The sequence below is a fragment of the Coregonus clupeaformis genome, unplaced genomic scaffold (assembly GCF_020615455.1).
Source record: "Coregonus clupeaformis isolate EN_2021a unplaced genomic scaffold, ASM2061545v1 scaf1014, whole genome shotgun sequence".
In the NCBI taxonomy this organism is placed as follows: domain Eukaryota; kingdom Metazoa; phylum Chordata; class Actinopteri; order Salmoniformes; family Salmonidae; genus Coregonus; species Coregonus clupeaformis.
In genome coordinates, this window is record NW_025534468.1 from 133,914 (window position 1) to 150,692 (window position 16,779).

Consider the following 16,779-nt stretch of genomic DNA (forward strand, 5'->3'; position numbering starts at 1 on the left):
ATAGAATATAGCAGAATATAGTAGAATAGAGTAGAGCAGAGTAGAGTAGAGTAGAATAGAATATAGCAGAATATAGTAGAATAGAGTAGAGTAGAGCAAAATGGAGCGGAGCAGAGCAGTGCAGAGCAGAGTAGAGTAGAGTAGAGTAGAGTAGAGTAGAGTAGAGTAGAGCAGAGCAGAGCAGAGCAGAGCAGAATAGAGTAAAGTAGAATAGAGTAGAGTAGAGCAGAGTAGAGTAGAGTAGAGTAGAACTTCATTGATCCCAACTTGGTCAATTGTTTGATCACCATAAGCATCAGCAATGATTACAAAGACAAGAAAAGGATCTTAAACACATCATAAAAACACACCACTTAAAGACACCTGCACCTTAAGAGCAATAAGAGAAAGACAATCATCAATGATGTGTTAGTTTCTAGTAACCACTTTAGTAGCTCATTTGGTTGTGGGTGACTAGATTAGTATTGTGTCAATTATTTCACAGGTAGTGCTACATAACCTTAGCAGTAGTAATATATAATCCCAGCTTCAGCATAATGAACCTGTCTGTGCTAGTTAAACAGACAGTGGTGTTAACTCTGCAGTGCTTCAGAACAGAATGACAAGACACCTTCTACAATGTGTGGTTCCCAGGGTAACAAATAACCCAATTAGGTGAACGGAACACAACAACGCTGTTACGGAACCGACACAGAAGAGGGTCCGTGCCAAATGACACCCTATTCCCTATTTAGTGCACTACTTTTGACCAGGACCCTATGAGCCCTATGTGCCCTGGTCAAAAGTAGTGCACTATCTAGGGAATAGAGTTCCATTTGGGATGCATCCACTGACACAGACAGCATGGTAATCAGGAATGAAGTTAGCTAGCCAGAGTCATCTAAAGGAGGTGGAATTGACAGAACAAAAGAGGTTTGATTTCTGTTCTGTTTCTACTTGGCAGAACATTCTCCTCAATCAGAGGTTCAGCTACTGACATGGGGCTGAAGAGAGACTGTCAGACACAACTAGCTACTGTCTGTGATAGGGGCTGAAGAGAGACTGTCAGACACAACTAGCTACTGTCTGTGATAGGGGCTGAAGAGAGACTGTAAGACACAACTAGCTACTGTCTGTGATAGGGGCTGAAGAGAGACTGTCAGACACAACTAACTACTGTCTGTGATAGGGGCTGAAGAGAGACTGTCAGACACAACTAGCTACTGTCTGTGATAGGGGCTGAAGAGAGACTGTTAGAAACAACTAACTACTGTCTGTGATAGGGGCTGAAAAGAGACTGTCAGACACAACTAGCTACTGTCTGTGATAGGGGCTGAAGAGAGACTGTAAGACACAACTAGCTACTGTCTGTGATAGGGGCTGAAGAGAGACTGTCAGACACAACTAGCTACTGTCTGTGATAGGGGCTGAAGAGAGACTGTTAGGCACAACTAACTACTGTCTGTGATAGGGGCTGAAGAGAGACTGTCAGACACAACTAGCTACTGTCTGTGATAGGGGCTGAAGAGAGACTGTTAGGCACAACTAACTACTGTCTGTGATAGGGGCTGAAGAGAGACTGTCCGACACAACTAGCTACTGTCTGTGATAGGGGCTGAAGAGGGGGCTGAGGAAATGAGGGTGAGACATAGGGCCTGTCTGCCTGGTGGAAGTGAGAGAATTGACCAGGCTGCGTCTGAAATTGTGCCCTATTTCTTATATAGTGCACTACGTTTGACCAGGACCCATAGGACCCTGGTCAAAAGTAGTTCACTATATAGGGAACAGGGTACCATTTGGGACAGAGCCTAGACAAAAAAAAGAAATACATGTCTGCCTGCCTCAAGCCTGCCAGTAGACACAGTGTTTAGTGCTCTTACCTTGACATGCAGGTACTGGTGAGTCCCAGGCATAATACCCATATGCCGTCTTCTTACAGACACCTGTGGCCTTTCCAATAAGCCGGTAGCCCCGGTCACAGCCCCAACGCACCACACTGTTGAGATGCCCTCCTGTCTGGCTCACTACAAAACCCTGCTGGGGGGAGTCTGGGGTACTGCAGTACATAGCTGAGGAGAGGGAGAGGAGAGGAGAGGAGTGGAGTGGAAAAGAGAGGGGGGAGGGGAGAGGGGAGAGGAGAGGAGAGGAGAGGAGAGGAGAGGAGAGGAGAGGAGAGGAGAGGAGAGGAGAGGAGAGGAGAGGAGAGGAGAGGAGAGGAGAGGAGAGGAGAGGAGAGGAGGCGTACAGCAATTAACAAAGTTTGCTTGACGTTGATGTTAAATTGTTATTCACAGAAACTTATGAAAAATACATTATATTTATGAGATAATGAGAGAGATGGCCTAAGGACAGTCACGTCTCTACAACATGGTGGATGTTACTGCTGTAGACTGAGAAGGAGAGTCACGTCTCTACAACATGGTGGATGTTACTGCTGTAGACTGAGAAGGAGAGTCATGTCTCTACAACATGGTGGATGTTACTGCTGTAGACTGAGAAGGAGAGTCACGTCTCTACAACATGGTGGATGTTACTGCTGTAGACTGAGAAGGAGAGTCACGTCTCTACAACATGATGGATGTTACTGCTGTAGACTGAGAAGGAGGGGCACGTCTCTACAACATGGTGGATGTTACTGCTGTAGACTGAGAAGGAGAGTCACGTCTCTACAACATGGTGGATGTTACTGCTGTAGACTGAGAAGGAGAGTCACGTCTCTACAACATGATGGATGTTACTGCTGTAGACTGAGAAGGAGAGTCACGTCTCTACAACATGATGGATGTTACTGCTGTAGACTGAGAAGGATAGTCACGTCTTTACAACATGGTGGATGTTACTGCTGTAGACTGAGAAGGACAGTCACATCTCTACAACATGGTGGATATTACTGCTGTAGACTGAGAAGGAGAGTCACGTCTCTACAACATGGTGGATGTTACTGCTGTAGACTGAGAAGGAGAGTCACGTCTCTACAACATGGTGGATGTACTGCTGTAGACTGAGAAGGAGAGTCACGTCTCTACAACATGGTGGATGTTACTGCATATTATTATTATTATTTTATTATTCTTCACTGGTTGCCCTTTTCTCTGCTTTCAGACAAGTACATAATGATTATAATAATGACTTAATTGTACTTACAGTGTGCACATAGACCATATAGAACAGTACAGTACATTACAACACAACACAACAAAAGACAACATTTACACACAACACAGTGATGATTGTGATGGCTAGACTAATTCCTGTTCAGTAGGGAATTAGTAGGGAATCCTAAAGGCCAGTTTGTTTTCAGTAATGGGGCCCAAGGATGGATGGGGCCCAGGGATGTTTTGGGATGAGGGATGGACGGGGCCTAGGAATTGACAGGGCCTAGGGATGGAATGGGATCAGGGATGGAATGGGATCAGGGATAGACTGGGATCAGGGATAGACTAGCATCAGGGATAGACCGGATCAGGGATAGACTGGATCAGGGATGGACTGGGATCAGGGATAGACTGGATCAGGGATGGACTGGGATCAGGGATAGACTGGATCAGGGATGGACTGGGATCAGAAATCGGCACGTGCATTTCTAACAAACCGGCCCATTTTGTCCTCCCTGACCCATTATTATACAAATAATGATCATTCTGCCAAAAAACCCAGATTTAGACCGGCCCACTGGGCTAAAGATGGACCAGCCCATCTGGCATTTGCCAGAACTGCCCACTGGCCAGTCTATTTCAGGTGTGGCCCTGTACCTTCACCATGATGTTAATAACTCCTATTGGTTGTGTAGTATAGGGGGGTGTATGAAGACATGCCGGTTGAAGGAAAGTCATTATTAACAGGATACATACTTTGATACTCACCCACATATCTGACGTGGAAACCTTTCCTGTTGGTGCCATGGTCAGAGGACCAGCGCAGAAGAAGCTGATGACCTGAGGTCGTGAGGTTAAAGGGCGTGGTGATGTCACCGCTTAGTGACGCCAGAATCTGGCTGTAGATGTTAGGACCTGTTAGGACAGAGACACAGAGAGATGTTAGGACCTGTTAGAACAGAGACACAGAGAGATGTTAGGACCTGTTAGGACAGAGACATGTTAGGACCTGTTAGGACAGAGACACAGAGAGATGTTAGGACCTGTTAGAACAGAGACACAGAGAGATGTTAGGACCTGTTAGGACAGAGACATGTTAGGACCTGTTAGGACAGAGACACAGAGAGATGTTAGGACCTGTTAGGACAGAGACACAGAGTGACACAGACAAAGGCAGAGGGAAGAGAATGGAGTGTTTAAAATAATGGTGTTTCAGGTGAATTTTCTGGCTCCACAAGCGCAGAAAAGCACATGGTGTGACATCATTAGAGGTTGGCTAGTTAATAGGTGGTACATTCCCTCGAAGTGGACAGAGACAATCCAAAGAGTGTTCTGTATAACCACACTTGTTAGCTAGTGGGGGCCTTGGCTAGCTCCTCTATTGGAATTCAAAGCATGATTGGTTGGATTCATTCGACCTTGCAGTGGCTAGGTTTATTCGTCTTTAAGCAGTCAATTACAATAGCAAATAGCCAGATTGCATGACTAAGAACTCAATAAAGTAGGGTTGACTCAATTTTACAATCTTTGTAAGTAATATTCCCTCTAAACTGCGCGCTTGCCCGGCGGTGCACCTCCCCCAGGACTGATGCGCAGAAGAAATGCCAGGCTGCACAGAGACGCAAGAGACTGAACTTCAGAGTTCGCACCATTAGTTTGTACTATATAGATCAACGTTTTATCTTTGATTGAATCAACATTATATCAGCCCCTTTTCAATGCAACAAACCAAATCTAACTTTGTAAGATTGAGTCTGTGATTTTATTGTAGGCAGAGTCTGTCCTACAAAGGAGTAGAATTCTATTGGCGGGGATGGCCCACAATCGGTCTTTCAATCACCAGCGAGTGAAGACGTTTTTCGGATCAGTTCTGATCAGAGCGCAGAGCTGCGCGTGTGCACATTTGTTGATATTCTTCGCTAGTTACCGAGTTATTAGCCCAGTTCTAGATAAGTATAGGTCAGCAATTTGGAGTTACTGCTTCCTAAAAGAGCACAAAACTTGTAGGCTACATTTCAAGCAGTCTTTTAAAAGCCAGTCATGGTAAATAGCTTATGTCAAAATGAAAGGGGCAGTGTTGTATTTTGAGACAGGCTTGAATCTGCAAATAAGCCAATAGGCAGAGGGGTTGCCTACATTGTCTAATTCTCTGTATGGTAATAATAATTACTTTTATTTTGTAAAGTGGTGTCTTGCATCATACAACACAATACAATGCAATTTACAGTCAGCTATTTGGTCCATGGTGTTACAGACCAATAAATAAATCATTAATTAATGTCAAGCCCTTCATAATGTAAAAATGGTATTTAAAGTATCATGCAATGTAGGCCTGTATTGAACACCACATATAGGCTACTGTAGGCTATATCATAGAAATTAAAAGCTATTTCCAAGTGAAAACGTTATGGGATTTGCTCCATTGGTTTTGTTGGTAGGCCTACATTATGCTCAAATAGCCACAACAGCCATATGGGCTACTGTCTAAAACTGTAAGGCTACAGCCATATGGGCTACTGTCTAAAACTGTAAGGCTACAGCCATATGGGCTACTGTCTAAAACTATAAGGCTACAGCCATATGGGCTACTGTCTAAAACTGTAAGGGTACAGCCTCAGTGTTCACTGTAAACGTGCGCTGGAAGTTGCACAAAATTCTCACAACGTTCAAGTTTCCACTCACAAGACCTCAAATTTGCTCAGTGCCCCCAAAGAATTAGAGGGAACATTGGTTGTAAGTGATAGTTTACTTAGGTAAAGTAATCTGGCATTTAGGATTAGTACAAGGTGGCTTGGAAGGGTGCTTGGAAGGGTGCTTGGAGTAATGTCTGAGTTTAGAGACGTATAACTAATAACTTAGGGATTCATTATCCAAAGCCTATACGTGACAGTTAAATCTGTGGTCATTTGCAATTATCTGGCGATGAGAGATGTGAAGAGATAGGATTAATTGCGGTACTAGGAATGTTGATAAATGTCCCACCGTCAAATATCTCCAGGATGTCAAACTCCTTCTCTGTCTGGAAGAGTTGGAAATGGAGGGTGATGTTGTAGCCCTTCTCTACGTTGATGAGCCAGGAACACGTCTGGAGGTTGGGGTAGCTGTCTGGGTAGCCAGGACTCAGGATCACCCCCGTCGAGTCGAAGCGGACCTCGTTGGCAGGACATTGTACTGTGGAGTGGAGGGTGGAAAGAGATGGAAAAAAGGAGCAGAAAGAAAGGAGAAAGTGAGGAAAGAGAGGATGAAGAGGGAATTTTGAGGAAAAAGGACAGAGTGAAGAGAAAGGAAAGAGAGGACAGAGGTAAAACAGGAAGTGGAGGGAAGAAAGCGGAAAGAGTAAAAGAAAGGAGTCGTTCCACTGACTGTGGCTGTGACTGTGGCTGTGACTGTGGCTGTGACTGTGGCTGTGACTGTGGCTGTGGTTGTGGCTGTGACCATGGACGTGGCAGTGGCAGTGGCAGTGGCCGTGGCCGTGGCAGTGGTTGTGACCATGGCCGTGGCTGACACTGTGACTGTGGCTGTGACTGTGGCTGTGGCTGTGACCGTGGCTGTGGCCGTGACTGTGACTGTGGCTGAGACTGTGGCTGTGACTGTGACTGTTGCTGTGGCTGTGACTGTGGTTGTGGCTGTAACTGTGGCTGTGACCGACTGTGGCTGTGACTGTGGTTGTGACTGTGGCTGAGACTGTGGCTGTGGCTGTGACTGTGGTTGTGACTGTGTCTGTGGCTGTGACCGACTGTGGCTGTGACTGAGGCTGTGGCTGTGACCGTGGCTGTGGCTGTGGCTGTAACCGTGGCTGTGACTGACTGTGGCTGTGACTGACTGTGGCTGTGACCGTGGCTGTGACTGACTGTGGCTGTGGCTGTGACTGTGGCTGTGACTGTGGCTTGGCTGTGACATACTGTGGCTGTGGCTGTGACTAACTGTGACTGTGGCTGTGTCTGTGGCTGTGACTGTGGCTGTGTCTGTGGCTGTGACTGTGGCTGTGACTGTGGCCGTGCCGTGGCTGAGACTGTGACTGTGGCTGTGACTGTGGCTGTGACTGTGGCTGTGGCTGTGAATGTGGCTGTGACTGTGGCTGTGACTGTGGTTGTGGCTGTGACCATGGACGTGGCAGTGGCAGTGGCCGTGGCCGTGGCAGTGGCAGTGTTTGTGACCATGGCCGTGGCTGTGGCTGTGGCTGTGACTGTGGCTGTGGTTGTGGCTGTGACCGTGGCTGTGACCGTGGCTGTGGCTGTGGCTGTGACTGTGGCTTGGCTGTGACATAGTGTGGCTGTGGCTGTGACTAACTGTGACTGTGGCTGTGACTGTGACTGTGGCTGTGACTGTGGCTGTGATTGTGGCCGTGCCGTGGCTGAGACTGTGGCTGTGGCTGTGACCGTGGCTGTGACTGTGATTGTGGCTGTGACTGTGGCTGTGGCTCTGGTTATGTTTGTGACTGTGGCTGTGGCTGTGGTCGTGGCTGTGACTGACTGTGGCTGTGGCTGTTGCTGTGGCTGTGGTTGTGACTATGGCTGTGACTGACTGTGGCTGTGACTGTGGCTGTGACTGTGGCGGTGGCTGTGGCTGTGGCTGTGACTGTGGCTGTGACTGTGGCTGTGACTGTGGCTTGGCTGTGACATACTCTGGCTGTGACTGTGACTGTGACTGTGGCTGTGGCTGTGACTGTGACTGTGGCTGTGACTGTGGCTGTGGCTGTGACTCTGGCTGTGGCTGTGACTGTGGCTGTGACTGTGGCTGTGGAAATTACAGTGACATAATAATGTGCAATGAAACAATTCCATTTAGCCTGAGACAGGTACAGGGCCTCAGGGTACAGAGTACTGGTTCACTGTGCTAGCTTTGTCCCTTGGTAGCATAATAATAATCCCCAATGGAAGAGAGATGCTTATATATCAGCACCTTTCTCAGCACTGGAGGGTGGCATGTCTGAGATAATTACTAAACTTTCTAACATATTGTTATTCTGACAACAGCTAACTTTCTTCAGGCCTTTTTAGAGAGAAGGTAATACAACACAATAAAAGGTTAACGTTGCCAACAAATGTGAAATATTCAGGCAAAAAGGGCAGCAAAACATTTGAGCTGGGAGAACAGAAAGTAGATATATGACACGTTAAAACAGCTTGAACAAATATAGATTGTGTCAGCAGAGAGCTCAATATTTCCAACTGTATATAGAAATGTGTACATCAGATATCAACAAATAGAAGAATGAGGTGAAGTAAGAGGTAAAACAATGCTACAGCGTGGCAGCTGACTCCATGTTTCCCATAATGTGAACTCTCTGTGCTACAGCCCAGGAGATGGATGGAATCATAATGGCACCCTATTCACTATATAGTGCACTACTTTTCAGCAGAGCCAAACGGTTATAAGAGGAATGTTTGAATTCTGAGTGATGCCTTCGGTTTAGAAGCCCTCTAGATCTGCCAACACTAAATTACCTGGTCCATCTATGACCCCTGGTCAAAAGCAGTGCACTACATAAGGAATAGGGTGCCATTGCAGATGCAGCCGATACTAACCTTGGCAAAGAGGTGGAGGGCCGTCCATCTGGAGCCTCTCCCCCAGCCGGCACGTCAGGATCTCCGAGCCCAGCAGGGTGAACCCTGGCAGGCACTGGTACCTGATGATGTCCCCTGGAGGAACCACACACACACACACCCACGCACACACACACACCAACACACACACACACACACACACGCACACACACGCACACACACGCACACGCACGCACACGCACACACGCACACGCACACACACACACACACAGCCTTTCAGATAGGAGGCATAGACATCACTGAACACTATCAGACCTGGCTTGATGTAACACTATCAGACCTGGCTTGATATAATCAGGTGCCAGGCCAGCTCAACCAAGCACAGCTAAAGTATTTGAAATTAATCAAATACTATTTGAACCCAAGTCTGAAGACAGTACTGTAGTTGTCAAGGTATTAGCAAGATGGACACTCTGATGAAGAGATGGGGTACCTTTGAAACAACCATATGATCTTATCTTGGTGTAAGTTAATCACTTGGAAGATACAGTGCCTTGCAAAAGTATTCAGAGCCCTTGGACGTCTTCACATTTTATTGTGTTACAAAGTGGGATTAACATTGATTTAATTGTCATTTTTTGTCAACAATCTACACAAAATACTAATGTCATTTCAAAGCGGAAGAACAATTCAAAAAATGTTTTAAGATTAATACAAATAAAATAAATAAAATATAGTCGTTGCATAAATATTAAGCTCCCTGTGTCAATACATGTTAGAAACACCTTTGGCATGGATTACAGCTGTGAGTCTTCATGGGTAAGTCTATAAGAGCTTTGCACACCTGGACTGTACAACATTTGACCATTATTGTATTCAAAATTCTTCAAGCTCTGTCAAGATGTTGGGGACCATGGCTATAGAGCAATTGTCAAGTCTTGCCATAGATTTACAAACAGATTTAAAAAACTGTAACTTGGCCGCTCAGAAACATTCGCTGTCTTAATGGTAAGGAACTCCATTGTAGCTTTGACCTTGTGTTGCAGGTTATTGTCATGCTGAAAGAAAGGTGAATTCCTCTCCCAGTCTGTGGTGTGAAGCAGACTAAAGCAGGGTTTCCTCTAGGTGCTTTCCTGTGATTAGATCCATCCCGTTTTCTTTTTATCCTGAAAAACTCCCCAGTATTTGCCAATGACAAGCATACCCATAACATGATGCAGCCACCACCATGCTTGAAAATAAGGAGGGAGTTACTCAGTATGTGTTGTGTTGGATTTGCATTTCGGCCCACAAAATGTATTCCTTTGCTGTGTTTTTGTTGTTGTTGCAGTATTACTTTATTGCCTTGTTGCATACAAGATGGATGTTTTGGAATATATATGTTATTGTTACCCATCTACCAATCACTTCCCTTCTTTATGAGGCTTTTGAAAAGTTCCCTGGTCTTTGTAGTTGAATCTGTGCTTGAAATTACTTACAGATGTTGTATGGGGGACCGAGGAAGGGGTAGTCATTCAAAAATCCTATCAACCCCTATTATTTCACAAAGAGTGAGTCCATGTAACTTATTATGTGATTTGTTAAGCCACATTTTACTCCTGAACTAATTTAGGCTTGTCTAAACAAAGGGGCTGAATACTTACAGTGGGGGAAAAAAGTATTTAGTTAGCCACCAATTGTGCATGTTCTCCCACTTAAAAAGATGAGAGAGGCCTGTAATTTTCATCATAGGTACACGTCAACTATGACAGACAAATTGAGAAAAAAATATCCAGAAAATCACATTGTAGGATTTTTAATGAATTTATTTGCAAATTATGGTGGAAAATAAGTATTTGGTCACCTACAAACAAGCAAGATTTCTGGCTCTCACAGACCTGTAACTTCTTCTTTAAGAGGCTCCTCTGTCCTCCACTCGTTACCTGTATTAATGGCACCTGTTTGAACTTGTTATCAGTATAAAAGACACCTGTCCACAACCTCAAACAGTCACACTCCAAACTCCACTATGGCCAAGACCAAAGAGCTGTCAAAGGACACCAGAAACAAAATTGTAGACCTGCACAAGGCTGGGAAGACTGAATCTGCAATAGGTAAGCAGCTTGGTTTGAAGAAATCAACTGTGAGACTAATTATTAGGAAATGGAAGACATACAAGACCACTGATAATCTCCCTTGATCTGGGGCTCCACGCAAGATCTCACCCCGTGGGGTCAAAATGATCACAAGAACGGTGAGCAAAAATCCCAGAACCACACGGGGGGACCTAGTGAATGACCTGCAGAGAGATGGGACCAAAGTAACAAAGCCTACCATCAGTAACACACTACGCCGCCAGGGACTCAAATCCTGCAGTGCCAGACGTGTCCCCCTGCTTAAGCCAGTACATGTCCAGGCCTGTCTGAAGTTTGCTAGAGTGCATTTGGATGATCCAGAAGAGGATTGGGAGAATGTCATATGGTCAGATGAAATCAAAATATAACTTTTTGGTAAAAACTCAACTCGTCGTGTTTGGAGGACAAAGAATGCTGAGTTGTATCCAAAGAACACCATACCTACTGTGAAGCATGGGGGTGGAAACATCATGCTTTGTGGCTGTTTTTCTGCAAAGGGACCAGGACGACTGATCCGTGTAAAGGAAAGAATAAATGGGGCCATGTATCGTGAGATTTTGAGTGAAAATTGAAGATGAAACGTGGCTGGGTCTTTCAGCATGACAATGATCCCAAACACACCGCCCAGGCAACGAAGGAGTGGCTTCGTAAGAAGCATTTCAAGGTCCTGGAGTGGCCTAGCCAGTCTCCAGATCTCAACCCCATAGAAAATCTTTGGAGGGAGTTGAAAGTCCGTGTTGCCCAGCGACAGCCCCAAAACATCACTGCTCTAGAGGAGATCTGCATGGAGGAATGGGCCAAAATACCAGCAACAGTGTGTGAAAACCTTGTGAAGACTTACAGAAAACGTTTGACCTGTGTCATTGCCAACAAAGGGTATATAACAAAGTATTGAGAAACTTTTGTTATTGACCAAATACTTATTTTCCACCATAATTTGCAAATAAATTCATAAAAAATCCTACAATGTGATTTTCTGGATTTTTTTTCTCATTTTGTCTGTCATAGTTGACGTGTACCTATGATGAAAATTACAGGCCTCTCTCATCTTTTTAAGTGGGAGAACTTGCACAATTGGTGGCTGACTAAATACTTTTTTTCCCCACTGTATACAACGACTATATTTTAGTTAGGGATTTTTCATTTACCTTAAAACATTTTTTGAACAGAGTATTTTGTGTAGATTATTGACAAATCCAAGGGGTCTGAATATTTTTGCAAGGCACTGTAATTGTACTAGTGTATTTAATTAAATGAAAATAGAAGCAACGTATGATATAAATAAATGAATTAATATAGAAATAACCAGCCAACCAAACAACCGAATGAATATGTATAAATGTGACAGACCTATTTCAAACTCGTCATGGTCTGTGAGGATATCCGCGTTAGCAACAGCTGGAGGAGACTGACACACTCTCAGTTGGTATGCTGTGAAGGGAGATAAACAACAACAATAAACAAAAACAACAACAGAAGGTAAACATTAACTTACATATCAACACAAGTGTTTGGCTGTTCTCTGTAATCACACCCCTGTCATGACTGTCCACGAGAATCCAAATAGGTCAGATCAGGTTTGGAAGCTCACACCCTGTTGTAAATCAACAAAGAAGGCCAGGATCTCCCTCTCAAGAACCACCCAAGGAATGTCTTTGTTTCAACATACTTTTTCCCGCTGAAACTCTAACACATTCAAAAGCGAATACTGGAACAATATTTCTAAAGTAGAACTTGGGGAATGGTCGGAGGCGATCTATAGAACACTAATATCATTTGATTTGTTATTTTGTGATGTCATTAAAAATGTTATAAAGGAAATACTGCAACTTGGAAAGTATACCCACTACATGTAGGAATTGTCCATCCTATGTGTTGTGCATACAGTGCCTTGCAAAAATATCCATCCCCCTTCGCATTTTTGTTGCATTACAACCTGTAATTTCAATTGATTTTTATTTGGATTTCATGTAATGGACATACACAAAATAGTCCAAATTGGTGAAGTGAAATTAAAATAATTACTTGTTTCAAAGAATTCTACAAAATAAATAACGGAAAAGTGGTGCGTGCATATGTATTCACCCCCTTTGCTATGAAGCCCCTAAATAATATCTGGTGCAACCAATTACCTTCAGAAGTCACATAATTAGTTACATAAAGTATATCTGTGTGCAATCTAAGTGTCACATGATATGTCACATGATCTCAGTATAAATTAACCTGTTCTGAAAGGCCCCAGAGTCTGCAACGCCACTAAGCAAGGGGCACCACCAAGCAACCGGCACCATGAAGACCAAGGAGCTCTCCAAACAGGTCAGGGACAAAGTTGTGGAGAAGTACAGATCAGGGTTAGGTTATAAAAAAATATCAGAATCTTTGAACATCCCACGGAGCACCATTAAATCCACTATTAAAAAATTTAAAGAATATGGCACCACAACAAACCTGCCAAGAGAGGGCCGACCACGAAAACTCACGGACCAGGCAAGGAGGGCATTAATCAGAGAGGCAACAAAGAGACCAAAGATAACCCTGAAGGAGCTGCAAAGCTCCACATTGGAGATTATCTGTTCATAGGACCACTTTAAGCCGTACTCTCCACAGAGCTGGGCTTTACGGAAGAGTGGCCAGAAAAAAGCCATTGCTTAAAGAAAAAAATAAGCAAACACATTTGGTGTTCGCCAAAAGGCATGTGGGAGACTCCCCAAACATATGGAAGAAAGTACTCTGGTCAGATGAGAGTAAAATTGAGCTTTTTGGCCATCAAGGAAAACCCTATGTCTGGTGCAAACCTAACACCTCTCATTTCCCCGAGAACATCATCGGCAGGGACTGGGAAACTGGTCAGAATTGAAGGAATGATGGATGGCGCTAAATACAGGGAAAGTCTTGAGGGAAACCTGTTTCAGTCTTCCAGAGATTTGAGACTGGGACGGAGGTTCACCTTCCAGCAGGACAATGACCCTAAGCATACTGCTAAAGCAACACTTGAGTGGTTTAAGGGGAAACATTTAAATGTCTTGGAATGGCCTAGTCAAAGCCCAGACCTCAATCCAATTGAGAATATGTGGTATGACTTAAAGATTGCTGTACACCAGCGGAACCCATACAACTTGAAGGAGCTGGGGCAGTTTTGCCTTGAAGAATGGGCAAAAATCCCAGTGGCTAGATGTGCCAAGCTTATAGAGACAGACCCCAAGAGACTTGCAACTGTAATTGCTGCAAAATGTGGCTCTACAAAGTATTGACTTTGGGAGGGTGAATAGTTATGCTCGCTCAAGTTTTCAGTTTCTTTGTCTTATTTCTTGTTTGTTTCAAAGTGGTAGGCATGTTGTGTAAATCAAATGATACAAACCCCCACAAAAATCAATTATAATTCCAGGTTGTAAGCCACTGTATAATATGAAAAATGATTAAAGTGTTTTTGTTAAGAGAGGGATGTGATTTGAGAAGTTATATGAGATAATTGTTTTTCATAACTTGGCACAGTTAATAGTCACCGACCAAAGTGAGGTCAGAAAGCGTGTCAGCCTGATGGAACCGCCCCCTTTCGAGCAGAGTGTATAAATGATGGGTAAAGAAATTAACATATCAGACCAGAAAGACGTAAAGCTGCAGCTGCACGTGTTAAAGTGGTTTGAACATGAGCTGGAGAAGAAAAACTCACCACCCGGACAATCACTGGTACGGCTGATTAGCTGTCCTATGTAAAGTATCTTCGAAAGTGAATATAAGTAGGACCAACCTCTGTTACTCTGCTCAAACCACTGTATTACTCTACCCTCATCACCCCACTGGGGAACCATCGATATGGCTGGCTAGCCTATCTTCAAAGATGCATCTTCAAGAGTGAATGGAAGGAAAATCAACTCTGTAGTTTGATTCAGGACTACACGACAAGTCATCGGAAACCGGACAACTACGAAGAAGTGAACAACAGTAGAAGACTTGTTGGAACCTTTTTGGACAATCAGAGCCTTACAAGCGCGCTGCGAGAAGGCCCAACTCCCTTTCCAGGGTGGTCCTGTCCACCGAGAGAGATACACGGCAAACCAGGCATTTCACGTAAATACATTCATGATTTCTTACTCAAAGCGAGCGGCGGTTCGTGTGCCAAGTATGTAATTACTGTAGATGAGACTAGTTTCTGAATGTATCAAGGTTAAGTGTCTGTCCCTCTCTTTCTTCCTCTCCATCTCTTCTGTTTAAAAAGCAGCCATGTTGTTGTCATTCCGCTAGGGACCTGTTTTCTCCAGTCAATAACCGGTGCAGAGTGTGTATGTTTATACTGTGTTCCCATTTAATTAGCTAGTAAATAAATCCTTAAACCAATTTGTGTAGTATTGAATCATAAGTAAGGCTCGGGTTTTTGCAGATGAAATAGGTTACGACTGTTCAGAATGATGATATGATATGAGGTTATGATTAATAAGTTGACTGTTTATAGATGTGATAGGTAAAGACCTTTTAGAGTTTATTCGGAAGATGGTGACTCTTTAAAGAACCACTCTTGTGGTGTCCCAGATCCAAATGAGTTAATTGTTACATTATTAATATAATCGGGTAACAATTAAACATAGTTAGTTGATTAGATAATAGCAGTCTTCAGATTAATGTTAAAGTCACGTCACGACACCCCCTTCATCCTGTCAGCTCATCAAACTAATAAGGCTGTAAATCTATAAATAGTCAGCTATCAAGATTATGAACCTCCACCACGATCATCAAAAAGTAATGATAATTCAAACTGTGGTAAGATGAACAAATGAAAATTTTGAATGAAAATGTTAGTAGATGAGTGTTGATATTCTGGTTTATCATTAGACATCATGACAATAAGAACAACAAGATGCTAGAAAGCAGCTTGGAGGTTGACTAATACAACAAGCTGATAAAGGTGCTGATAACAGCATAGAAAACAAAACCTTAGACTCATCTGGACCCATGTGTTCCTACAGTATGTGCTAAATACTCTTAGGCTTATTCGTCTTTCTTCTAGTCCTTGCAATCGCTCTCCTCCTTACCGCCTTCTCAAAACGCAGAGAAGAAGGTCTGAGGGGAGGGACCTTGGACCTTCCATTAAGGTTGAGAAGGAGGCGGGGAGAGGAATCAAGGAAAGACTAATTGAGATAGAGCCTTAGATCCTTCTGGGTTGTTCATAAAGGCCGTACATTCATAAAGGCTGTAAGATAATAAACACTATAAGTTCATAAAGGCTGTACATTCATAAAATCTGTAAATTCATTATATTACCAATGTCCAGTCTAGGGTTCTATTTAATCTATGGGTCCATTTTAATCAAAGTCATTACAGCTGAATCACTCTCTTTAACAGGGAACACCATGGCAACTAAGTAGAAACTTTAAAAGGGCACTACTGACCATGGTAACTAAGTAGAAACTTTAAAAGGGAACTACTCACCATGGTAACTAAGTTGAAACTTTAAAAGGGCACTACTCACCATGGTAACTAAATTGACATTTTTAAACGGCACTACTGACCATGGTAACTAAGTAGAACTTTAAAAGGTCACTACTCACCATGGTAGCTAAGTACAAAGAACCCGCTGGTGCTGAAATCACTGTGGAACTTGATGAGGACATGATTGGCTGTGGTATAGACTGCTTTCTGGGGCGTGTTCCCACTGAACTGACCAATCTGAGGAGAGCCTTGGTCAGGGCCGTCCCTGTAGGGTGAGATGACAACCAATCAGGGGTGAGTTAGTTTCCCCAAAGCTTTGTAGTTAATTAGTCTGGACAGCCTGGTCCCACAGCAGAGAGAGAGTAATTTGTCTGGACAGCCTGGTCCCACAGCAGAGAGAGAGAAATTAATATGTACAGCCTGGTCCCACAGCAGAGAGAGAGTAATTAATCTGTACAGCCTGGTACCACAGCAGAGAGAGAGTAATTAATCTGTACAGCCTGGTCCCACAGCAGAGAGAGAGTAATTAATCTGTACAGCCTGGTCCCACAGCAGAGAGAGAGAGTAATTAATCTGTACAGCCTGGTCCCACAGCAGAGAGAGAGTAATTAATCTGGACAGCCTGGTCCCACAGCAGAGAGAGAGTAATTAGTCTGGACA

The 16,779-nt window shown here is 43.8% G+C and overlaps 1 protein-coding gene across 1 annotated transcript in view; it reads right to left on the reverse strand.

Moving 5' to 3' along the window:
• The window catches only part of LOC123486127 (CUB and sushi domain-containing protein 3-like), a gene marked incomplete at its 5' end in the record, with an annotated part of 123,528 nt that overhangs the window by 72,069 nt on the left and 34,680 nt on the right, over positions 1-16,779 (reverse strand). The window contains 6 exons of the mRNA XM_045217334.1: positions 1,860-2,048; positions 3,843-3,989; positions 6,057-6,245; positions 8,603-8,716; positions 12,046-12,126; positions 16,239-16,384. Coding sequence (XP_045073269.1) covers positions 1,860-2,048; positions 3,843-3,989; positions 6,057-6,245; positions 8,603-8,716; positions 12,046-12,126; positions 16,239-16,384 — 866 coding nt within the window. The remainder of the gene's footprint in view (positions 1-1,859; positions 2,049-3,842; positions 3,990-6,056; positions 6,246-8,602; positions 8,717-12,045; positions 12,127-16,238; positions 16,385-16,779) is intronic.